The sequence below is a fragment of the Sinohyriopsis cumingii genome, unplaced genomic scaffold (genome assembly GCF_028554795.1).
Source record: "Sinohyriopsis cumingii isolate HCF-2022 unplaced genomic scaffold, ASM2855479v2 utg000573l, whole genome shotgun sequence".
Lineage (NCBI taxonomy): Eukaryota > Metazoa > Mollusca > Bivalvia > Unionida > Unionidae > Sinohyriopsis > Sinohyriopsis cumingii.
The window spans coordinates 505,171-532,568 of record NW_028315911.1 but is presented as its reverse complement, the minus strand read 5'-3'; the positions used below and the strand labels follow the sequence as shown (position 1 = coordinate 532,568).

At 36.9% G+C, this 27,398-nt stretch overlaps 2 protein-coding genes across 2 annotated transcripts in view; one reads left to right on the top strand and one right to left on the bottom strand.

The window, feature by feature from the left end:
• LOC149773780 (geranylgeranyl transferase type-2 subunit alpha-like) overlaps positions 1 to 8,828 on the bottom strand; it is a 64,511-nt gene extending 55,683 nt beyond the window's left edge. Inside the window, exon 1 of the mRNA XM_089946022.1 lies at positions 8,678 to 8,828. Coding sequence (XP_089802148.1) covers positions 8,678 to 8,680 — 3 coding nt within the window. The 5' untranslated portion in view covers positions 8,681 to 8,828. The remainder of the gene's footprint in view (positions 1 to 8,677) is intronic.
• A 180-nt stretch (positions 8,829 to 9,008) lies between these two features.
• The window catches only part of LOC149773779 (deubiquitinase OTUD6B-like), a 93,012-nt gene continuing 74,622 nt past the window's right edge, over positions 9,009 to 27,398 (top strand). The window contains exon 1 of the mRNA XM_089946023.1: positions 9,009 to 9,103. Within this exon, the coding sequence (XP_089802149.1) occupies positions 9,025 to 9,103 (79 nt within the window). The 5' untranslated portion in view covers positions 9,009 to 9,024. The remainder of the gene's footprint in view (positions 9,104 to 27,398) is intronic.

Below are 27,398 nucleotides of genomic sequence, written 5' to 3'. Positions count from 1 at the left end.
TAAATTCTGAATATTTATGTGCCATACAGAAACAAGCAAAAACCAGTCTACTGGTGACCAGAACCGTTCCAGCAATTGTTGCAACCGGTGTGGCCATGTAATGGGATTAAAGCTACAATGTATACACAAACAAGCAATTAACTGATTACTTTATTGTTGTAATCTGGATAGCTTAGGCCAAATGTGGTTTTTTATTTTAGGTATTATAATTATGACTTTTGAGTCTTTGATTAAAACTCGGCTGTCCTTAGGCAGATTTGAGATAAAAAGGAAATAACGAGAAACACTTGAGTAAGTATTCTATTTTTTGTCTTGTTTAATTGCTATTGCATTGTTCAAAATGTTTCAAATTAAAATTTCATGAATAATAACCGAGTTGCTCATGCTTCCACTAACGTAATATATACACAGACTAACATATTAAATGGCAACTCATGCTTCTACTAACATAATATATACACAGGCTAACATATTAAATGGCAACTATGAACAACATCAAAAGTACACAGAAAAATTAAATTTTTTCTAATAACATCTATTTCTTCAATAATACTTAACCATTCATAATACCTTAGGAGAACTACAACTTCCTCGCAAATTCAGCCCTCCCTGGCTAAAACATTTTAGCTAAAAAGCTAACAGTTACCTCTCCACCTATGTGGCAGTTAGACACACTGATCTCCCCTTGATGGTGGGATTGGTGCCAAATCCCATGAATCTTCAGACTCTACTGGATGGGAAGGCATGCTCTCAATATGGATGTAACTGCTGGGAGGCTGGGAAGGTGTATGTGTATCATGATCAGACATATATTACTGAAGAAACATTTAACAAGAAAAATTGGTTTCTTTTTTAAATATGTTACCCGATGATAACAAATTTGGAGAATAGGTAAGAGGTGGAGGGAAATACATCAACTTACCCCAAAAAGAACATCTCCAGTCCCCTACAGAATGTGAGACAACTTAAAAAATAGCCCATGTGGAAATTAGACTCTTCACGTCAAGGAGCAGCAAAGAAAGGAAACTTTTTCCCTACTGCAAATACACCCAAGATGTGTCCTTATGAAGCTGTTGAATGATCCAGGAAGGTAACCTTTTACACCACAGCTATAGTTCCCACCAGATGCAGCTGAGCCATGTTTATGCTTATGATCGCTACCAATGGCAGCATAAAACACAAATTAAATTGCCAATATTTTGAAACCACATATATCTGGCCACCAATTTGCTTTTTAATTCGTTCACATGTTTTCATTTCCCTATGAATAGCCTCATTCTCTGGGTAGCCTCAAGTAAGATGATAGCTGTCTCCAGCTGACCAAAATCTAGGCCAGTTTAGGTACTGGTATATGTAGCATGTAAACAAATGCAGCAACATACTACTGGCAACAATACCAGTGAATTGTTTAGTGAAATGTGCTTGTTGACAACGGGATATAGATCAAATGAGGACTACCATTTTTTACGTGTTGATTGTATTTTCTAATGGGAGATGACTGAGACATGAATTTTATAACATATGATCTATACATGAATTCGTGGATTTTTCATATTCATGTACAGTACTTAACACATTATGGACTGTTCTACACAAATGTAAGTTGCCAAGATACAAGTGTATTTCAGACTTGTTTTGTCTTCATTTAATCAAAAGCACCTGCTTTTATTATAAATGCACCCCACTCCATGCCATCTCTTTTTGTTACATGCATCATTTCCTTCAGCTAACTGACTTGATCGTTATAACACAGCTTGGTCAATAACATGGTCAGGTTCTATGGACCCCAACCACCATGCTATAGTAGGGTCGCACTGTATGTAAATAATTATCCTGAGGGGGCAACACTCCACTGGCATCCAGTAATGACTGAAGGAAACACACACCTCCAGTCCTTTGTTACCTCCAAGTGAGCAGATTGTGAAAGCTGGTCCAATTGTCAAAGGTACAGCCTACATTTTGTCCACAGAATCATGGTAATGGTAGTCCAAGGAGGTGATCTAGCACTAAGTTGGCCACTACCGCATTGAGTAAACGCAGCAGGCATAGGAATTCTCTAGCATGTGCAGGCAAGAAGTCCACATTGTACTAATTCAATTCTCATTTCTGAGGGAGACGTACTGTGTTTACTTGAATATCAAGTTCCAGACCAAGATGACAAAAATCTTGAAACTGTATGAGGTCGGAAATCCTTGCTGACAAGGAGACTTAATGAAAGGATGAGTAATAAGTAATATCATGCTTTGCTCCAAAATATAACTAGCCTGCTGTTTTGTAGCCTGTAGTTTACGTCGGCAAATCACAAGACCTTCCTGGAAGATATGCGAGTGGGGATATGAAATCAGGTTTCTTGCAAGTTCACAATGACTATGCATTCTTCCCAGTGGATGGCATTTAGAAATTGTTGTTACACTCTATCATGATCCAAAGCACATGAAAGAGCTGACTGAATGTGCTTGGGTTGACAACCAAGTGAAGAGTGCCAAGTTTGTAGCTTAAGGAACCCTGGGCAAAGGAGGAAGTTAGGTCCATGTCATCATGGCAAATCTTCCCCATTCAGCAGCAAAATATTGGAGCCTTTTCCCTACCAGGATCAGTGATAAGATGAGCGTGAAAGTGATGTCATTTGAGATAGGGATGGTCTCATAGAGCAAAACATTGATGAAAGTGATTATCCTTCCTTTGCCTTTAGTCCACTTGGTTCAGGAGAACTGTTTTATTTGACAATTCAAGATTTGGTAGGACTGATTGTGCTCTAGGGATGTCCTTGTAATCTTTTGTTGATTCCTCTGCTGTAGCTGAGTCTGGGAAAGAAGGTATCACTGGTGGCTTGTTTATGAATTCCATCAACTTGATCACTAAAGAGGAGATTAGATGAGAACATAGTTTGACCTTATGATGGCCATCTCAATCCACCAGTTGTAATTTCATGGCTGTTATGGCCATGTCTATAGTATGCTGGTCCTCTATGTTTAAGAAGTTGACCATTCGATGAACAGGCTTCCAAGCATGTCTAGTGGGATTTTGGGTAGAAGGTACGCTGTGTTTTAAGGCTACTGAAAGATTACCATAGATACTAGATCCAACACAGCCCAAAGTCACAATGTTACATATCAACTTCTGGGTCTCCAAATGGGAAAATGGTGTGTGGGGCTTGTAGAACAACTGAATGCAATTTGAGGGAAGGCATCTGCAAGAAAAGGCATCTAGAGATGCTTGGGACTTGCGATTGACAATGTAAGCAGTCCAAAATGTCAGTAACTCTGTCAGAATGTGGAAGCAATTGAAAGTAGATTCTTCCTTGTCAATAAATAATAATCACCTGATGCTGAAACTGTAGACCAGGCAAGCGTTGTAGAGAAATGAGGAGGACATAACTACAATGGGAGTAGGTAGAAAACTTCTCCAGTCCTGTAAGGTTTCATGCATCACAGCAAGTTCTAATAATGACAAGGGAACTTGAGGGCCAGTTTTGTTGGGTTTCTTTGGTTAAGGTAGTGAAGCTGATGTCTCGTGCTATTTACAAAGTAGTTGGAGAAGAATGTTTAGAATGGTGGCTCACTATATTTGCAGATGTCACAAGTTAGATCCCATTACTTTCATGCTGTCACTAAGTAGAGACTCCATTATGGCCATAAAGGTTTGTGGATGAGCAGAGATATTGCTTGGAAACTGAGGCATTAAGGCAAACATTGTACCCTGGAAAATTCTAGTAACACAATGTGGGTCAGATTGGTCCATGAGAGTGCCTGTATTAACTGAACATCAAAAGCAGGAAGTGCCTAGCAACACTGTGCATATCAGACTGATCCATCTGAGTGCCTTATAAACAGGACATCATCCACTGGAAGTGCCTAACAGCACTATACAGGTTAGACTTATCCATGACAGTGTCTGTATAAACTGGACGTCAACTGCATGAAATGCCTAGCAGCACCATGTGTATTAGACTTGTATAACTGGGTTCAAGTATAATGGGGCACAAAGCTGGGCATCATATGCAGGAAGTGCCTAGCAGCACTGTGTGAGTCATAGAACTGGATAAAGTTTGTTCTTCTGGTGGCTGATACTGTATGATCAATTATGTTTGTGGCCCACTGTAATCAGAGATACAGGTCCAAATCCAGTCATAAAGGAACATGGCCATTTGGCTGGCATGACATTGTCAGTTCTTGAGCTTGGGATGGGTATGGGATATTGATCCATGTAGCCAGTCCATAAATCTGATGGTGAATGAGGCTATTGTTGCTTTCCATCTCATTCTCAGTAAATTATATGGTTTCAAACCCTTGCATACAAGCTGTCTTGATCCCTCAAGCCCTTCCCTTTATTGGCACCCATTAACTTCTATCTATAATATGCAAGTCTGAGATGTATTCAAAAAATGACATCCAGAGAAAGGTACACATGTAGAGTTGTTGTCAGTCTGGTCTCACCATGGTCTAAATCAGTCTGTAAGACAGAAACAGAGCGGACAATATATAAGGTGGAGTGTGGTATGTGTCCTGCTTTATGAACTTAGGTATGTCTGTGCAGAGCCACACACTGACAATTACCTGTAAAAACACATGAACATGGCCTGTACAGGTAGAGAATTAGAACAATGCTATTAATACTTATGAAATGGGTACTAAATGATCAACTCTAATAACAAGTTACCTATAGGAAGGGCACATTTTGACTGCATATACAGGTACAATCACTGAAGCATCACTTATAGTAACGATGAAGTGGATCCTATGAGGGCTGGATTTGTGAAGTATGATTTGGTAATGTATTTGAAGAAGAAACTGTATAAATTAAGACATACCTCAGATGCTAATGAACGTAAACACAGTTGATCCACTGAGCAAGGAGAATTCAAATAGAGGGTTGTTGTTGCTGTAGGGTTTAATGCCATTTTTCAGCACACGATAGGCTATACATGGTGGCCAGTATTAATGGTGGAGGAAGAACCCGGGAAAACTCCAGAAAGAACCACCGACCCACAAGAAGCTACTGGCAAGCTTTCTCACATACCCACATTGGCTGAATCCGAGCCTCGAACCTACGCAGACAGAGGTGAGATGGCAGTGATCCGTAATGGAGAGCGCTTTAGACCACTCAGGGCCCCTCAAATAGAGAGAAATTCCTCCCAAAATGTTAATTTCAAAGAATATAATATTAACCCTCTAAGTTGATGGTTTTCAAAGTTTTCAAATAGCTGGCCTCAGTAATTTTATTCTTACCCTAAATTTTGGACACAATAAATAAGATCAGTTACAGTTTGCTATAAGAAACATAAAGGTAATTTAATACAGTGTTGAGTCCTTGCAAACTGAAAACCACAATGATGTATACTGCCTATAAAAGACTTGTCAACCATTACCATCTAACATAAATATCCTGCGGAAAACTGTTTGAAAACTGAGATGTCTTTAGTTTTATATTACAGTTATTATTGGCAAAATGAAATTAATATCATCTGCAGCAGGAAATTCCATTTTAAAATTGTTTCCCCAAGGAAGTACAACAATAGCCAGTGCAGGTCAAGTGGCAAAAAGCACTCTCCATAACCACCAGGTTATTCCAAGATTACTATAGTTGCAGAGAGTGAAAACAGGTATTAAGTGGCACAAGTTGCTTATATCAATATAAAATACAAAAATTCCGTTATAACAATTTTTCACAAGCAACTTTTGCCAGTCTGCAAAAGATAGCACCACTTTCAAAATTCTTTCGTGTTTGGTATGGAAAAAATAAGTATTATGTATGAATTTAAATAAAAGATATGATATAAAATACAGAAGATTTAAATAAAGTAACACAATTGCCTCCAATTTACACCTTTCCCTCGATAACTTGCACACAACAGGGTCCACAAACACAGACCGCACTATAAGCGAGACGCGAGTTACTGAGGGACCTCCAAAAATTGAAAAACATCGCTTTGACATTGAGAAAAACGTAAGGAGGGGTGGCGGCAGCGTTAGGGTACTGGGCTATTTAATGACTGAATCCTCATTTTACAATCACGTCGATAATAATTTTTAATAATGCACTTTTTCTAATGAAGTTGTTCCTTATTCTGTTTAAATAACATTATTTTTCTCTCAAAATATCCAACATATGAAAGATCGTTCCAACTGGTTTGAACAACCATCATGTGTACACAAAAAATCTGCGTATCACGTCACTGCTTTTTGTTTTCTTGATGAGTCTGGTTCCCGTAGAGGTATTTAATAGTATCTTGCCAAATCATTAGTCCACAATTTGGGAACTAGACTACCTGTTGATACACAACCAAACAAGATTCCTTTTTTTTCAAAAACACATGACATTTATTTCATTACACGTCTACATCGAAACTCAATTATTTATTGTTCAATTAGTACAATGTCAATGTCATGATTTCATTGGAAGCAATAACGAAATTTCTTATCATCCCTGAGGATATCTCTAAATGCCACTTCAAGAATTCTCTGAAACTCGCTTGCCCACAATGGTCTGTATCTATAAAATCAAGCTCTTTATTTTACGAAGTATTCTCTTTGCTGCCTTGTTATCTTTGATCAGAGTTATGAAAGAGTCGGTTAATTTAAGGTAGTTTCTGTTACATACACAATAACATTTATTACAGTGTTCGATTGATCAAATGAAGTGAGTTCACCTGACACATGACCGAGGCCGCTAGATTTTAAGTTAGTCTGATTTTTGTGCCTTTTAACTTTTCTTTTATTCCACCTCCTTTTTTTATTATTCAAAAGACATAATTAACATGATAATATAACCCTTTACCTCATAGAGCATAGTGACAAAGTGCAGCGCGCTATAAATAGAACACGTGTTATCTAGTCGACCGCATACGCATAGCCTGCCTGCGAACTGTTATGCAATGTAGTGTATGTTATGTTTAACAGCAATTTTAACCATTTTACATTTTTGGTACACATCTATTATATGTGGAACAATTTAAGAGTAAAGTCCGATTGTTATAGCTGTGTAATTATTTATCACGGAAGAATTTGTTATGTGTTTTAAAATCTGGAGAGAACTTGTTCACCGTCATGTCAGTGAGGCCATGTGACCAACCGAAGCTGCCATTTCTCATACTCAAAATTTACATGCTTTTCGTCTGTGTCTACATCACTAAGTCATCTGAATTTGATAATTTATAAAAACTAATTGCTGCCTACATCAATATCAGAGCCTTTACCTAGGTTATTGAATCTTTCATAGTTGTGATTCTAATCGTGAAAACTTCGTAAGTACTGAATGAAATCCGCGACCGCCATTTTGGAGAGTGGAGATTACAACCCAGTTGCTTTAAATAGCAGATATCGACCAGTACATAAACAGTGACCACGTGATCTGACGTAATTGTCATTCGCAGAAATGAATGTAGTATCTAATAAGGGGTTTTCCCCGAAGGTGGCGCTACGAAAACCAGCTTAAAATGGCTGATGTTTACAGCCGACGTCAAAAGGCACTTCCATGCGACTTTTGTAGAGGCGTCCAAAGACGGCTGCGTGAGGTAAAGGGTTAAAGGAGGCCAGCTTTTAATTCAGTGCAACAATACAACAAATACCGCAAGTCAGTTATCAAAACACGGTCGGCACTTAATTAGGTTCTCAGAGAAATGCTCGCGGACATAGCTGTTATGGTAGATTAACGCATTTTACGTTTAATTACAAGAGGACACATTGCACTTATGACGTTTACACTTAAAAGGAACTAAAAGATGGAACTAGAACACAAATTTCAATTGATAAAAAAATTATTTAATTTGTATTTATTTATTAAAGTACTGCCTCCACTCAGTGTGACATTTTCATTAATAGAAATTTCCTTACATATCGTTAATTGCGGTGTACTAGGAATGTCGTTTGGAAATAAAATGTAAAAATTTGTATGACTTATTTTTAAATTTGATATTTCATAGTGTTGATTAAAATTTTCAGGTCCTATCTACCGTTTTCAACGATAAAACGAGCGATACATCAAAGTTCCCGTTACCAATTTTGATCGCGATTTTCTTCAAGTTCAACAAATAGGATACATTTTTGGGGTATTTTCAGGTTTAAAATATGGGATCCACGCCTGACACCGTGTTATAAGCGGGTTAGCGAGTTATCGAGGGAGTGGTGTACTGAACTTGTGTGCCAATTTTTTCCTGCCAGTATTTCCCCAGGCTCTGTTTATAAATGATGACATTGTCGCATCTCTGTTTATGTTTATAGCACAATATTTCCTTACCACATGCATATTCCCTCTTACATCATAGCATACGATGAAACTGGTCTAAACGAGATCACCCCACTTGCTTGACAATGCCTAAAATTGTCAAAGTATGTTATCAATGAATTTGTGGTTAAGCATTTTTTTTTTCTTCGAAATAAAGTGAATAAACGCCATTTAAAGGTATGTAAGTTCTCCAAAAAGTGACTTAGACCTTGTACATGAGCTATGTGACTTGTACATTAAGTTTTGTTTATTGTGTTATATGATACTGTTCGTTTATACAATCGGTAAAAGGGTACGAGCAAACGGGAAGGTAAGCGAATACTACTAGCACGAGATGCTAAACGAATACTGCAGCATATAGTCCTGAGAACATCGGTGGATCCCTGTCCGCAGTTTATGGAGAGAGAGAGAGAGAGAGACAGAGACAGAGAGAGAGACATAGAGAGAGATGCACCATTTTTCTTTGTTACAAGCGTCAACTAAGTGGGTTGATAGCAGACAGCACACTTCCGCAAAGCTGTATATAGTTCAGAGTGCTTTAAACGCTCAAAAAAGGCATGACAATACAATGACAATAAGCTATTTCTACACCGGAATACTTCCTGTTTTAATGTTCATCGCTTATGTCTTTACGAATAAATACAAAATAGGGATATAATTGATGTTATTTACCTTTATAATGAGCATCCAAATATAATATATTGAATAAAATATTTAAAATATATCAAATGTTTAATGCGGTATATGTAACTTTTTGCTGACATTTCACTTTTTTATTCTTAATGGTTTTAGCGACTCAACATGGCAGACCAAGACGGCGAAAGCATGACAGAGGATGAGCTATTAGCAGAACACAAGAGACAGAGAAAGGATTTGCAAGGTTAAATAATTTACATCAAATGAGCTTGTTATCAGGAGCCAAAGTCCTAATGCAAAGACCATACAAATAACTTACATTGTATAATCAGATTCAGATTAGTCACTACTGAGTACATCCTCCTTGTTTCCGATGATAACGGTTACGGGTGTTAGAGATTTTGAAATATCTTTCTAACTCTTATTGGTTTCCTGGAGTTAGTTAAAATTTAAATAAAGCTGCAAGTTGTCAGACTCCTCAGGTTTAAAATTTCAGCCTGTCAGTCACGTCAGCCGCGCAGCAAGTATTGAGGAATAACCAATAATAAAAAAAATGTTTAACTAATAAAACATTATTTGCACCACGCGAACTTTAACGAGGTAGAATGCTAAAATGAAGTATTTTGGTTAGTATGATTTCTTCTTTGATGTTGGCAAATTGTCAATGTTTTCATCTATGACGTTTTTCTAACAACTTAAAAATTCGTTCCAAAATTCTGATCAATGGTAGGTTTCTCCCCGTAAAATATGTTTAATAATTATCAGTCCTTTTAGTTATTTAAGCAAAGACATATTTTTTAACACAATCTCAAAGAGTTGTAAAACTCACATTCTCTCTCCCCTTCATGGTACATATACACACAACAAACAAATAACGCTTTATTATGTCCAATATGGCTTAATTGCCTACATACAGCAAAATTAATTTCTGACCCTTTTTCCTTCAAAAAGAGTTTAATCTTTTATTTTAAGAGCAATTGAAGTAAATAACAAATACAACTGGACTACAACTAAAATATTCCTCCTAATGACAACAGTAGTAGACATTAATCAAGTAGCAGCAGAGGGGGTGAACAGACCACTTTAGGGAAGGGTCACCCTTGTTATACAAAAAAAAATAGTGACCCTTCATAGAGGTCAAATACCACGTCTACGATTATTGTTTGTCCCCAACATAATTGTAGACAAGGCCCCTCTGCTGCTATGTTATTCTGAATAATCTGGGGAATCTTCATCTGAATCCTGGGAATTTGTTCCATGTTTCAAGTAATATTCAAGTTCTGATGGTGGTTTTTCTATTTTTGGATTTATGTTTTTTCTTTTTCTGTAATATATCATCAAACTTCTGTATCGATCTCCACCGCAATTTTTTGCAAATCTGATATAATCCTCTAACGCCGTTGTTACATCCAACACATCTTCGTGAACCAGCATGAGGATTTTTCTTTATAAGATAATTATGTTTTTTGCAATATTCTCCACGACATTTTTTATCACATTTGTTAGTGGTTCCTTGACGCAGCCACGCACAATTGTTCATTATATTAATGATATCAGTTTAATTTTATCATCACCCCCGTTATCCAAATATTTTATCAAGTCCAATACGATATCTTGTTCTAGGATCGTGCAAATTTATTGTTATAAACCCGTGCGGAGTAGTTTGCGCTCGTGAAAAGAAGTTTCTGAATTTAATTATATCCATGTCACCGCTGCACCAGGTTTGATGAATATTTCGCAACGTGTGTGTGTCTACGCCATTAAACACAACTAAAATATTACAGTTATCTCTGATCACTTTTGGTATTTGTGTGTATCGTTGAGTAACATAAATAACATCGGTATTTTTATGTCTACCCCGGGAAAAAATCCTAGCTGGATTTGACTGTTTATCTAGCATCACATCATCATACACAACTAAATTATTAATAAATCCGTTTAAAACATCAATGGACGGTGCTTCATCAATATCTGTTATAAACTCTATAACATCATTATTTTCGTCCAGTAATCGCGCGTTTTCGTTAAAATCTTTAAGTACTTCATAACATCGTTGATCATCAACGGATGGTGCTACCAAATACAACTTATCCCATTTCAACCATCTCATTATCAGATTAAGTAATAATTGCGTCTTACCCGATCCAGATGGTCCCATGATAATCATTCTGATGGAATTCGGTAGTGCAGGATGGTGTTTAACTGGCTCTCGCTGCCGAGTTGCTGAGAAATCAATTATATCCATATATATTATAACATGAATTTATATTGTTTACGCTGTAAAGTTAAAACTCCAACCACTGATTTAGCTTTGGTTATAACAAAAAATAAAAAAATAGCGTATGGTGGAAAATGTTCTATATGCGGTAGAAAGAAATTTTCGTTTTTACCTAATAGGCGCGGTGGTGATATTGCTAATTTGATGTCAAAGTTTCCAGGTGCTCCATGGGCTAAATACAGCGGAGAAAAACATCTACCAGGATATAATTATTGCGGTCCTGGTACTCGACTCGATATCAGGCTTGATAATCAGGATCAACCAAAACCAGGCGAGGAACCAATAAACGCCATCGATCGAGCGTGTCATGTTCATGATGTAGCTTATAAGAGTAAAAATCTACAAGATAGGCATATTGCAGATGTGAAATTAATTCATGCATTAAATTCCATAAAAAATAAAAATATCAGAGAATCATTAGCTAATTGGTTAGTAAGATCCGCGATGAAAAGTAAATTAGCGCTAGGGGCTGGTAATATATAATGGAATCAATTTATTATTCACCAAGAGGATACTGGAAGGGTAAATCAGCAATTAGTAAACTCGCTGATGCAGCAGCGGTTAAACATTCTGCCGCTAAAACGTGGTTGTCCAGGCAGGCAATATGGCAAATTTATCTACCACGTCCTAAACAAATTCAGTACGCGTATTTCGGTGTCAGTGTTCCTAATGAAGTTCATCAAGCTGATATTTTATTTTTACCATATGATACTGTACGTAGCAAAACGTACAAATACGCGCTAACTGTTGTTGATGTTGCAAGTAGATATAAAGAAGCAGAACCGTTTATGACTAAAACAGCTGCTGAAGTAGCCGACGCATTTAAACGAATTTATCAACGAGGACCATTACGATGGCCACAGCTGCTACAGGTTGATCCTGGTAAGGAATTTCTTGGTCCAGTATCATCGTTGATGAAACAACATAATACCAAAATACGACGAGGGCATACTGCAATTCATCGTGATCAGGCAATTGTTGAGCGATTTAATCAAACACTCGCTGAGCGGTTATTTGGATATCAATACGCGAAGGAATTGATTCAGGATAAAAGATCTCATGAATGGGGGGCAAGATTACCAAATGTGATAGCAGCGTTAAATAATGAAGTAACTCGAACGACCAACATGAAACCTATTAATGCAATTGCAAGCGCGCACATACCTACACAACGACGTGATCTTCCAGCACAACCATTATTAGGTAATATCACTGTAAGGTATTTATATGAGCCCAGCGAACTTGAAGGCGGTAAAAAAAGAGCGACTGATCCTATTTGGAGTGTTACCACACACAAAATATCCACCGTGACAAGATCGCCAGGTAGACCCGCAATCTACAGACTAGATTCGGCTGCTCCTCAACGCGGATTTGTGCGTGAACAATTGCAAGTAATCCCCACGGATACACAATTACCACCGCAATCACTTAACTAGCACTGGTGCCAGCACCACGACGTCGATTACATTCAAGACAGGTCAACATGATATTTTCTTGTGTATGACCAAGATTGTTATTTTTTCTATCTATGGTAAATTGTCTTGGATCATTTTTCAGAAACCGCCATAACATTATACAATTACAACTTGCACAATGATTATTCTGTTGTTGTTTTAGCGCATTAATAAAATCAACATCAAGATCAAAATTGCGTTTATTTTTTTTATCACACTGTTTATAACCAGATAATTTTTTTCTTATTATATCACCATCAACATTATCATCACTGATCACTGACGAGTCCATGACGATCTGTCTCAATTGAGATATTTTTCTAACTCGAGACACTGCAAGATAAACCAAGTTTGACTATTCGATGTGATCATCAACAATCCAAACAACTGTATCATTAATAGTTAATCCCTGAGATGAATGAATCGTCATCGCGTATCCGAGCGTCCACGGGGATTTATCAGCACGTAGAGCATCTTCAACAACATCAACGTCGACTGCAACAATATCATTCAATACAAGATTCTGTTTCCTCTTTGACTCTCCTGGTATATCAACGTCGATATTTTGCCGTCGCGTATCTGCTGGTCGATAACGTAGTGGAACTGACAACGTTGGAAACTTTTCTCGTTGTAACTGAAACAACTCCCGCTGAAGTGTATCACGAACTATCTTTCTACTTGCAACTATCAAATCGTTTGGTCGCAACGTTTGCAGAAAGTCTTTCATGGGTGTTTCTGAAATTATCTCGCGCATTATTTCACACTGTATTTTATTCGGTTGTAGTCTGATTAATTTTTTAAATTCCTTCAACGCTGCATCAAGTGCTCTATGATCATCAGTTATTTCTTCAGCGTGATCAACGAAACTTTTCAGCCAATCATGTGGAGATGGTCCAGCTACAGGTGGTGGTTGACCGTGATCACCGCACATTATCACAGCAGTATTTCTTGTTAACAACCAATCAAGAAATGTTTTTAATGTTTCTAGCGGTACAGTGCATATTTCATCCCATATTATAATCCTTGGAATGTATTTCTCGCCCATCCTTAAAGATGTCCATGTATCACCCTTCCATCGAAAAAAGCTGTGATAAGTACAGGAGTTAACACCGCGTTGTTTCATCTCTCGCGCGAGTCTATGTGTGGGTGTTAGCACGATCATATCCGAGTTCTGAAATAGTTCGATAGCTCGAGTGGTTTTACCACTGCCGCCAGGTCCGTTTAGATAAACCGTTTTGTGTCTAGTTATTGGATCGTATACCGATGGTAACAACGAAGTTGTCAACGTTTGATATTTTTTACAGTAAATATCTTTAACCGCAACATCGGCGGATTCGGAATAATCGAGCATATATTCCTTTTTTATTCTCCACGAACCCCACGAAGCATAAGTGCCTATGTTTAATTTTTCTAACTGTATTGAATGTTTTTTACTTATATAAAACGAATCAGTAGCAACTCTGACGGCATGCGTAGAAACCTTATTTATCATCGATAATAGATTTATTAAAACATACGCAAGCATCGATGATCTTAAATGAGTATACTGAGGTGACTCACCGTCCATGTAGTTCACAATGGTACCTAGTTTATTTCCATTTGACAAGAAAGCTGTTTCTCGACTTACAAACGTGTTCTTGTTAGTTGTATCAGCGATTATAAAATCTAACTCGGCGTCGTCCATGATCAATCTTGTACAATGTTGTCTGTGATCATATGCTGCTCCTTGGGTAAATTTGCCAATTATTTTTCTACCAAGATCCTTCGAATCGGTTTCATCCGAATGTGGTAACCAAACTTCGGTTTGTTTTCGATGTGATATAATTGCTTCGCTGATGGTCAGCGATATTAACATCGTGCAATCAAGCATATACCGTAATAGTACTATTGGTGTCCACATTTTTTCTGAAAAATGTTTTCCAAACCAAACATAACAAATTGCATGGAGTCCTTTAGACATTTCGAATGACTCGATACGAGCAAATCCAGTCAGATCAAAATCCGGTAATGGTCCATTTATCGATACTCGCATCATTTCGTGCGTGGGATGACCGAATCGCTCAAAATACACAGAACAATCTCCGTATCCAAGAAAACTTCCCGGATAACATGCAACCATATCAACTGAAATAACATCTCTATGATCGTATTTAGTATTCCATAGTCTGCCGTGTCCATATTCGACACAACTGGATACTATGTCATTGAGAAAATCAAACCGAGTTGGTTTCCACGCATTTTTCTTTCTTGCAAAATGAGCCGCAACTGACGGAACAGTAAAGCAGTTGCTCAATAATTCGTCAGTGTCATCAGTATATTGCAGTGCAAGATTTTTCATTTTCTCGTGAAGATGATTTGTTCGATAAATAACACCATTTGGCCTTACAAACTGATCAAATTGATTATTTTCTTCCACGCAAGAATGAAATAACCATACTGACACAGGATCGTTTTTACTTATTTCGTTAATAAAATCAAACATGCCTCCGGGATAACATTTAACAGTTCGATCTCGTGGAAATATTGTTACTGTGTTAGTCCATGCGTGTGAGTTATGATCAATAATTTCGATCGAAGCTCCTTTTGATCTATATTTTGATTCATACAAAATTTCTCCTGTTATCGTCGCTACGGTTATTGGAAATTTTAATTTTTTTCCTAACTCAGCGACATCTTTAATAGACGCACCAGTATCTTTAACCATTTCTTCCCACGTGTTTATTATTTTACGTCTCTTATCCGTTAGACCGTTTCCACGAGTCGAAACGGTAAAATGTTCTGTTACTCGTTCAGCTACACAATTTATTTTTGAAAATTTCATCAGCGCTAGTTTATCAATGCTAGGTTTTTCATTCATCACATAGATTCCATAAATAACCGCGGTCACAGGATATGCTCGTTCATAATACGGTTTGTCAATACCTGTCAATAGACCTGGTTTGGAATCTTTATTTAGTACGACAGTTTTTTTATTACCGTGGACAGGATCATATTTGTCACAGATAATCCAATCATTTGTTTCTGTCAACACGACGAATTTTATTCTGAAAAGATACTTGCGATTATCAAGATAGTTAATGATAATTGCTGCTCGTTTGTCGTTCATCATAGCGTTAATGGCGCCGTTGCGTATAATCTTGAACGTTGACCAGACATGAGATGCACCATCTGTGTGAAATTCTTTCTTGGCGTCGTGAATTTTATTAATCAAACTTCTATTTTTCGGATCAACCAGATCTCGTACTGGTAAGTCTGGAGATATTCTGTCGAGGTTGAATTTATCCACGCTCCAGGGCTTTATTCGGGATAATCTATCGAATTTGTTCATACTATATTTCAGACAAGTTTTTAAATTAAAATATTATGTATACAATGTCTCAATGCAGATGGCTCTTGGTGGATTCATTAACTCGTTGTAATAAATCCTGTAAAAAAAAGTTCTGCGGACAACACATGCAGTGCGTTAACCGTGGAAGCTTAGGACCAATACCATGTCTGTGATGTGGTACTGGAGTGCGAGGAAAAACAAAATTATGTGGAAAGTGCGGGGGAAAACGGTTCAGAGAACTTAAAAGATATTATGACAAAAAAAATAATAATAGTGAAAATGCTATAAAATCCGTGGAGGATTATCTAAGTAAGTTTTCAGACAAACAATGATTTAAACAAATAATATTATCATATATGGAGCAAAATATATTTATCCCACATCCTGTCGTGACAAACTACGAATCAAATATTTATGGTATGATCAGAAATTGTATGCTTAAAAGACCGGTTGGTTTTGTCATTAATACTGGTTATCTAATGTTTACTGCTGGAAAGAAACATTATCTGTGTCATAGATTTACGTATGAGTGTCATAACGGATTGATCGAAGATGGTTTTGTTATTGATCATATTGACGGGAATCCTCAGAACAACTCCTTATCCAACCTTCGTGTTGTCACGCAAAGCGTGAACTCTGCGCGTGGTAATACTGGAAGATGTAAGACAGTTTCTAGAAGGGTGATCAAGGCTACAAACATAGAAACTGGCAAAGAAATTATATTTCAGTCTATGAACGCGGCTGCGAAATATTTTGATATTAACTCGCGTGCGGTGAAATACGTCGCAGAAAATATAACCAAATCTACTTTCTCAAAGAAATATAAGCAGAAAATCACCTTTCAGTATCATCACCACATTGAATTATATTAGTCGCTGTATGTCCCCCTTATACTACTGAATTTTTAATTATGCAAAAGGGAGATTACTTTGTAATATATAGTTTTCTTCGTAAATTTCCGATTTTTATGGTCAGATTAACCATTTACGTCGTAATTAATTACTCGTAGAAGTATATTTATGGTTTCTAACTTACAAAATAGAAATTTCCCATCATACAACATAGCGAGAAACTGAGGTAACTTGACCGTTGTTATTGATCCGCAAGTGGCTGTATATGCTGCATTTACAATCTGCTTAGAAACCGTTGTTATGCACAAATCGATATGCAGGTGATTCATACCGCACGCAGGTTTGTATTTACAGTCTGTTACGATAAACGTTGTTATATTCAGAAACCGTTGTTATAATACAGATATATTCAGAAACCGTTATTTTAATGTAGAAACAGTTATTTAAATGTAGAAACTATTCCGCTGTTTTAATTCAGAAATGCTGTAGCTATATATTAACTTCCGAAACATATGTTTGTAATAAGATTTGATAGCTCAATCCGTATCGAATTGGACTGTGACGCTCGCGGTCCAGGATCGAATCCCATGACTGACAATTGGTCGGTGGTTACGCATATTAGCGATTTTTATAATTAATTGGGGCACCGCCAGCCCTCTCTCCACTGTCAGAACACCATCCTACCATGTCATACGTGGTAGATACATGTTTTTGTATTTCCCACGGGTTGATTATTTGGTGGGTGGGTGTTCTGACAGTGGAGAAAATGGCCTCATTTCATTCATTACATTCATTCATTACATCTCATTACATATTTACTGAACCTGATAAAGGTTCATTCATAATATGTGTTTGTGTCGTCATTCATTGCATAATCTGAGCTCGCTAAAGACTCGATAGGGGCTCTTCATTCATAATATATGTTCGTGCCGTCCCCCTTCTTGGGCCTCTAGACCGTTGTTTGACGGGTTAGAAGCTCTCGTAGAAGGAATATTTCGTGTGCCTGGTGAACTTGGTAGAATGCGATGGCAATCTACGAGTTCTTGGCTGTACTGTCTTTCATTCATTGCATACTTAAACCTGCTAAAAGACTCGAATAGAGGTTCACATTTCATAATATATGTTTGTGCTGTCCTTGAAACATCCCGACGAACTCGCTAAACACTCGATAGGGGTTCTGTAGGGATAATTTTTTTTTATTTTAAAGATTTATATACTAAATAATGAACCATGAAAATATCGAAGACATTTTTTCTGCTATTAAAAAATTGGAAAAAGATGGAATTAATATATCTAATGAACTAAATCCTGAAAAAAATAGTTTCTGATTTTGAGATTTTACAAGAACGTAAAAACCAAGGAATACACACATTATCATCTGAATATAAGCTCATGAAACGGATTCAGGCGGCAATGTTTCAGTCGCTAGCTACCGTAGAAGATAATCAGGTGAAGGAATTTGTTCCTCTCTGCCGCAGTGGAAAAAATTAGATCGCTGTTATCCCACGAGTACGAGGAAAAGAAAACAATTAGTACTCGCATAAGACTATTAAGAAAAATTATGTTAGCGAGTAACCCCGTCCAAAGTAGTAATTTCGATGAAGATGACTGAGATCTTTGATGGGTTAGTTGGTACTTAGATTTATGCAATTTTGATGGGTGAGTTGGTACTCAGATTTATTATTTATTTCTGAATTATTATTTTATTTCTGAATTATTATTTTATTTATTCTGAATTATTATTTTATTTCTGAATTATTATTTTATTTATTCTGAATTATTATGTTTATTCTGAAATTGATGGGTTGGTTGGTACTCTGAATCATGCAAACCAATCAATTTTGTAATTTTGATGGGTTAGCTGGTACTCTGAATCATGCAAACTAATCAATTTCGTAATTTTGATGGGTTAGTTGGTAGTCAGATTTATGTAAAATGATCAATTTCGTAATTTTGATGGGTTAGTTGGTAGTCAGATTTATTATATATTTTATTTTTTCTGAATTATTTTATTTATTCTGAATTATTATTTATTTATTCTGAATTATTATTATTTATTCTGAATTATTATTTATTTCTGAAATTGGGTTAGTTGGTACTCAGATTTATGTAAAATGATCAAATTTTCAGAAAAAAAAATAAAATATTTCAACATTTGTCAGTGAAAATTGATGAATTTTCCATTATCATTCGGGTCAAACCTCGAGCGGTTCTCTAATTGATTTATCGATAAATCGTCAAAAATCAGTAAAATTTGCTCAAAAAATGAGATTTTTCATGCGATTTTTGTTAATTTTTCTGGTAGTTTTCGAAAAAAATGAGGGTTTTTAACGATTTATCGATAAATCAATTAGAGAACCGCTTGAGGTTTGACCTGACGAAAAACTGTAATTTGACAAATTTTCCCTGACAAATCGACTAAAATACCCATCAAAAACACGAAATTTGTTGATTTTTCACTGAAATTCAGAAAAAAAAATATTTCTGATAAAATAAAATATTTCTGATGAAATAAAATAAAATATTTCTTAATCCACTCCTTATTTTATTCATTCTGGAATATTATTTTTTTAAGTTGATCGACTTTAATGCAGGAATGTGCCTGATCTCTGCTACAAATGATCTCTCTCAACGGAGTTCATCTAATTGTTCTTGTGTTAATAAGAAATCCTCGTTTCCGTGTTCATCAATGGCTAAATTGTTCTATGTTTTGTGAAAACGCGCGTTTTCAAGTGTATAAAAACCCTCACGTGCTGGATCTTTCTACGATTTCACATACAGATTTATTACAAGCTCTTCTCCACGTAGGTCAATTAAGCGATTAAGGTGGTCTGTGAGTTTGAAATTTATTCGTGACAAATACTGATTATGTGTGCGTAGATAAACAGGATTGGTTGGTACTTGTACGATCATATTGCCAGGGGGGACTTGTGGTGTGAACGTGTATAGGATGTATCCTTGTTGAGCCTGATTTGATTTTCCAAGATCTATTTGATAACTGCCTTCGATTACGTCACAAACTAGGTTAACCGCGATCGTCGATGTTATATTAACGATTCCCGGAGATATGTGTCTACCGCCACCGAATGGATCATTATTATGTCTGAGAACAGTTGCTGGTGGGGCTATTTTTGTCCATGCATCAAGTATTTTAGGAAAGAACTCATCAATGACATCATTGACAGATTTTCTTAATCCATTTGGATTATAATTAGGGAACTTAAACGTTACAATGTCAGCTTCGGATATTTTGTATTTGGTTGCGAAAAACCTTCTATAATCGCCTGATGATTCAAAAACCAGGTTTATGATTCTGTTATGAAAATATTCAATGGTATCAGCTATATGATTTAAAATTTCTATTCGTTTAATAATTTCTTCATGCGTAGATGTCAAATCAGACAAATATTCATGAAAAAGAACACGTAAATTATCTAGTTGTTCTTTATGGTCTGAATTTATGATATCAATGACGTTATTGATATTTATATCATAAAATGAATTATACAGGTTATTACCGTCATCAGCATTGTGTAAAAGCCAATAGTATTCACCAGTTCGCTCGACACGAAATTGATCACGTTTATCCCATACCTGTTTTTCTATGTTCCACCAAAAACTTGTGTAATTCATTTTAATATTATGATGAAAACTCTTCGTCGATGTAAAATCAGCTCGAGTTGGTTCTGGTATCTGTGCAGGTATTTGTGGTGTTATTTCAGGCCAGCCTAGCACGGATCTGATTGAAGATTGATAAATATCAACGACGTAATCAGGCGAGTTTATTTCAATCGTCGAGGACAGGGTCGGCTCATGAACATTAATTGATATTTTTGCTTCTTTTCCTGTTATTGATTTTATTCTACGAGCAAATTCATCATTGATTTGTTCGACCTCATAACTACCAGTTGGTATTCCAACAACAACCCAGTCAGGTGTTCCATCGGGTTTGTTTTTATCAGCAAATACAAGCGAATTATTTGCTGGTGTACCATTAAATGATCTCGATCTGATGTTTGGCCAGCTGTAATATACTCGTAATTGTGCTAGTGCAATTTCATTCGCGCGAATTGCTGTTGGAAAATTGATGTTAAATTCAGGATTAATCGAGCTTAGCGAGATCATCGTGGTCTTGTGCGGGGTTGTGTTCGTCACGATCTGCTGCAGTAATTCCGTCATTATTGATACTCGTACCTTTAATACCAGCGCAATTGTATACGCTGATCATCATTGAAAACTCAAAGTCAGATATAATTCCATCATTGAGACTCGCTGATAACAACAAGGATAACCTCGTGTATGCGACAGTTGCTATGTGTAATTTTATCTTGTAATCGGATAATTTTTCGTTCATGCAAGTACATATTTTTTTTGCAACGATATTAAGCACACCTGCAATTGTCGTAGTTGCACAAACACAAATAGTCACAGCTACTGGTGCCATCATTGTTACCGCGGATAATATTATTCCGCTTCCGGCAACAACAGCGGATACCGAATAAACAACAACGTCGATGATAACTAATCGTCGTTGATACTTTTTTATTTTTACTGTATATTGTTCAACTCGATCTTTCAACGCTGCCTGCCATTCATGCGCTTGATTGTACCTAAATCCTTGAACGTCGATAGCACTCATTATATTTTATGCCGTAACCAATTGAGGTGTTTCAGCTACAAATTCCAAACACCACCAGAAGGATGTTGCCGTTAATTTCTTATCAGCTGCTTCCAGAATAAATATTTCTTCGGTTCCGCTATTTAATATAACAGATACAACCCCGGAAAACCTATCGGTTGAATGACGCCATGGAAACGTTGTAAATATTTCAAATTTTGCAGCACTAAACACAGACAGCCTGTACACGCCAGTGACTGTTGCAGTATATTTGATAGTATTATTTTGCTGCGACCATGTTGCAAATCCCGATGATACCGTGCATACGATGTTGGTAATATGCCCGGAAGTTATTCCGGCTGGGATTTTAATCAGACTGGTTTTATTAACGATTTCAGGAATTCCCGCTACGATGTTTTGCTGTGTTTGTTTCATCGTGTCTAGGTTAGTTTTGATATCAACGAGTTTCATGTCAACGGCGTGCGGAGTACCGAAGAATTTGTCTATGGATTCGTCGGTTTTTTGAAAATTTCTTCGAAATCTTCCAAAAGCGCCTACGTGAACATCATACTCGGCTCTCAGCGTGGATAATTTATTATCTACGGTGTCAACATAATTTTTCGTTGCAGCATCTTCACCGGATGTTGGATCTCCTAAACTACTATTTTATTTCCGTTCATGCTAAGTTCACCTGTCATTGTGTCACCGGTATTTTTTACGCGATTAGCAGCAGCTGCCGTAATTTGATTTCTGATGGTTGTAAACGATATACTTGAATCCTTGATTCTGCCGCTGTCAGTAAACACGGGTATATTATCCATAACTGCACCAAGTACTCATCGAATTATATCATTCCATTTGATATTGCTGCTGTTTAGTTTACCATGTCGATCCTGAAAAATAACAACCTCATCTGGGTCAACTCCAGCCAGGTTCATAATATCAGCGAGGTCATCCTTAGTCGCGTACTTCGATAGATCAACGTCGCCGGGCTTTTTCTTAATGCGTGAGGAAGATCTTCCGTAAATATCAACCATTATAATAAGACCTGTTGTTTAAAACGAATCGGTTGCTTGTATAATCATGCACGACTTTATGTGGCGGCCTGGATGATTTTGATATAGCGTCGAGTACATTAATTACTTCACGGCCGCATATTGGCGGATCTGTCATTGTTTGTGTGGGTAGCGTTGAATACCAAACTTTGGAACCAGAGGTTCTTGCGTGAAGTGGTGCAACATACTTGATAAATTCAACAGGCGGAGCTAACCCGTATGAATCAAAATAAACGATTCCACGTGGATCAACCGCGTATGATACCCAATGAGTACCAGGACCGGAACGTTCGTCGAGATTAATAATACCTGTTTCGAGTTTGTTTGGTTGTTTTGGTAATTGATCTCGCATGAAAACACCTCTAAAGGCTTTTATTTTTAATCATTTAGCGGCATCAAGTAAATCAAAATTTGATGCTGGAACGTCTAACGTGGAAGCCTTAGACCTCTTCCCCAACGAGATCCTGGCAATCTTAAGCCGCGTCCCTTTTTTTTGTATCCTTGCCCTGTTGCTTTCTTTAGAGCCATTCCAGTAGCTGTTCCAACAGCACCTAACGCAGCTGCCTTTGCTACGGCTGGCGCGGCAGCAGCTATTAACGCTGGAATAGCCGCGAGAAGTGGAAAAATACCGCCTGTTTTAATTGAGTCTTTAACCGCACCCGCAGAGAGATTGAGTTTGACGCCTGTTTTTGATTGTTTAGCGTCGTTGAAATGTTTAAGCTGGCGTTCTGATAATGATAGTTTATTTTGACCACCCGTGATCTGATCTCGCTTTAGTGATATTTTCATTCCGCAGTTTTTTGCTGAATTTGATTGAAGGTTTTTAATCTGACCGTGAGTCAGACTGACACTAACGTGTTGATATGGCATTTTTTGATAATACTCGTGTTTTTCAATAACACGATTAAAGATTTTCCACTGGTGCATCAACGACTCTCATTCGACCACTACCACCTTCAAGTAACATGGCTTTATCGCTGAGAATAACCGCGATTGCTCTATAATTAACATTAGCTGTATCTAATGTTGCTTTAAGATGTATATCAACGACAGATTGTTTTGATAGATCAAGATGCTCCAGTGAGAAATAATAAATCGGATACAAGGTTCTGAAATCATATTGTGATATTTGCAACCCAGTATCTACATTTTGATCATGTCCCATAAATGACATCAAACGATGATATGCACGTCCTACATGATTTTGTGCATAATTTAGTTGTATATTTTCTGTTGGTTCTTGTTGTCCCTTTATCCGTAAGGAAATATTTGTGAGACCTAGTTGGTTAAATATCATATGAGAGTGAGTTTGTGAGTTTAAACGATTAGTTTCCTGAAACGCAATAAAAATATGCTGTGGTGCAGAAACACCTTATTGCGATGCTATATGCCATGTAAACTGACCGTTAACGTTAGTTTGCATACTATCTGTGCTTGTTATTAACCATGACAACAAGGATTTACCACCTGTGTCCATGAAAGAAATCAATTTTTGTTCTTCTGCGATCGTTGGAGTCATTACCGGCATCCACAGTGACAGTTTCGATAATATTACTTTACCAGCATCACCAACAGGTCTCCACAGAGCGTCGTCATCTTTAATCTTTCTTACAAGAACAACCGTGTGTCTAGCTCCAAAAATAACCCTTTTAACATTCCTACAAAATCCAAAAATGTGCGATAGTGGAATTGTACATGAAAAACCTCTATTGTCTCCTGACAACATATTTCTGCGTGTTGCAAATCCCAAGTTGAAATTTGGGTTAGAACCGTGAACCACTGGCCACACATCAGCATCACCGGTATTGGCATTATTTCTTGGTTGTCTTATATTATACGGATCGCTTTCAGGGTTACTGGAGTTATCTTTCACAAACATCATTGTGGGACCTGCTGATCTTGTATAATCATCAGAATATCTTGCTAGACCAATTATTGTTGTAGCAACGTCTACATCTTTCTCAATCGATTCAATATTTTTTCCATCAATCATATACGTGGCACTATCAAATAATGCCATGATCCCGTTGTTGACAAAACCAACTTTTACTGCACATGCGTAATTAGTATCATCCGTTTTTATAATTGTACCTTCTACCTCAGTAAAGGCCTCAGCGGGTAAAAAGTATCTACTTGTGTCATGAACTTGTAGTTCAGTTCTTCCACGTTGATCTGGTACTCATGCTTCATAAGAATAAAACTGATAATCACGTACTGATTCATCTTTAAGGACAGGTGCTTCCATGTCAAATGCTGTGTTGGATACACGCTTGAACATTTTATTATAATTATTTCGTCTAACACGTTGATTACCGCGTTCGGAAAATTCCACTTCCGGATATCAAACTTGAGATATTATTTCCCGATTCACCGAGTCCCTGATCTACTAACGCTGCTAGTTTTTGATTTGCAGCTTGATTTATTATTTTACTTACGTCTGCGGGCATAATATCAGTACTTGCCAGTTTCACTGGTGGTTGTCGTTTTCGTCGCAATAATCGTGCTAGTCTATCTTTGATCGCCGAGAACGCCTTACCAGCAACATTGACAATTGCACCAGGAGCTTTTTCACGAACAATATCAATAGCTTTCATCGATAATTGTTTTGCAATAGGCGCTGCTTTTGGGGCTAACCTTGTAAATAATCCCTGAATGACATCACCAAGTCCATCTCCGTAAATAACCCTGTAGATTGGTAATCGTGAGTTTACCGCTCTGACCGATACGGATTTACGATGATTATTGTGTACGATCGTCTTATTTTATTTACCATTTATCTAATCGCGGTGACTAATCATCAACGAGCTCATCAATAAGTTCTCGGTAAACGCCGATATCCATGATACCACCTTGAAATAGTCGCCGGCAAATATCAGCTGCTTCATTGGTTATTTCTGTTGAGTTATTTCCTGCACATTTTCCCCCTATAAGAACTTCTAACCGTGACACGTCATTGATGATATTATTTGGACAAACAAAATTATTTTCTCCTGATGCAGTCAGAAAACCACTTCCAGTTGCTCCTTCTTCCTTACTTGTTGTTTCTGTCTTTTTCCTAAATAATTTTAATTCTTCTTCTGATTTTTTAAGTAGCTCTTCAGACTTTTCAGCTTCCGACATCATTCTTCGCTGCGGTGAGAAAAATTGTTGTTGTTCCATCTGTTTCTTTTTCTCTCTAGATGGTTTCAACATTATCTCTTTCTGCAGTGAAGAAGATTGTTGTTGTTCTATTTGTTGCAGAGGTTGAGGAAGCAGTTGTTCTTGTTTTAGTTGTTTCATTCTCTCTTTATAAAGTCTTTTTACTTCTTCATGAAGACTTTCGTATTCTGGGCCTCTAGCTTGTTTTTTGTTGTAATATACGCGATATATCCATTTAATAAAATTATCATCATTTACTTTTTCATGACTGGTTTTTAAAATACCAGATTTATTAAATATGCCAAATAATATCATTTCAGGTAATTTTTCTCTTTCAGTATTTCTAATACTTTCAACAACCCCTTCGTTAAATCTTGCAATCAATTCTAAATTTTCTCCTATTGGTTTGGATTCAGATGCATTTTTTTTTCTCACGTCGGCGACTTCAGTACGAAGTTTTTCAATACCTTCAAGTATTTCTTCACCGACAGGTGGAGGTTGAGCTGCAGCTATATCAGTTGGAAGATCTCGTAAGATCTTTGTTGTCTGTTTAGTTCTTCTTGCTATTTTTTCAGTCTGCGCCGCAGTTTGTTTTGATACCGGAAGAAGATCTTCTTTGATGACTGTTGCAACTTGTTCAGTAGCTGCGGTGACGGGCTTAAACAGTTTTTTAGTGTCCTCTTCATACTCAACCTGTGCTTCTTGCTGCGCTTGTAGATTTTTTCTAAATGAATCTCTAACAGGAAGAAATTTTTTAATTGCTTCTAATCGTTCTCGAGCTATCCTTGCAGTATGAGATTCCGGATGTACCATTTTATTATAACATAATGATTTAATTATAGCAGCAGAGGGGCCTTGTCTACAATTATGTTGGGGACAAACAATAATCGTAGACATGGTATTTGACCTCTATGAAGGGTCACTATTTTTTTTTGTATAACAAGGGTGACCCTTCCCTAAAGTGGTCTGTTCACCCCCTCTGCTGCTCAAGTAATGTTTCAGACATTCTTCAATCTCAGCATTGAAACTAGTTAATATTAATATTTTTTGTTTTATTCACAGTAATATTTAATTTAATTTTTTGAAATAATTGAGGTAGTATTGAGAGAAGTACAGCTCCTAGTCAATGATGGTAGTACTAGAGGAAAGTAACATCATATCATCAGTCTCTTTGCATAGAAATAATAATATGGGTAGACTAACCTTAATATCCAGGCACTATTTTTTCTGATTTACTTTTCCCTGGTCATGATATGTATTATTAATCTAATGTCAGAATGCTAAATACTATGACTAAATACAAGCTGATCAGTGACTGAAAAACAGGGAATGGTTTATGGCCTGTGATTTTTTAGAGGAACATAGAATGGCCATCCTTTTTTAGATGCTCCTTCGTCTTAGCCCAGTTATTTCCAGTATTGTTATAGCTCAAGGCAAAATGTAGGCTTCAAGCCATCAAATAGTTGGTGTTGATATCAATTGCATGAACAAACAAACTCTTGCACATTCACAGGCATATGTTTTGATAGCTGATTGATCATTAACCCTTTCCCAAGTAAGTTAGCAACTATCACTGTCCAATTTCTGCAGGTTATCCTTTGATAATAAAAATGTACACATTTGTTTTTCAAGAATAGAATCAGTAACATGAATATTATAACTGCTTTGTACGCATTATTTTCTTAATTAAAGTCAATTTGAAACTGTAAGTAAACCTGTTATGGGGAAATATAATGGCAGACATCGCTGAGTCTGGGAAGTACCACAATGAGAATGTCTCTTTTCGTAAACCATTGGGCAAATATATTCAGGAAAAT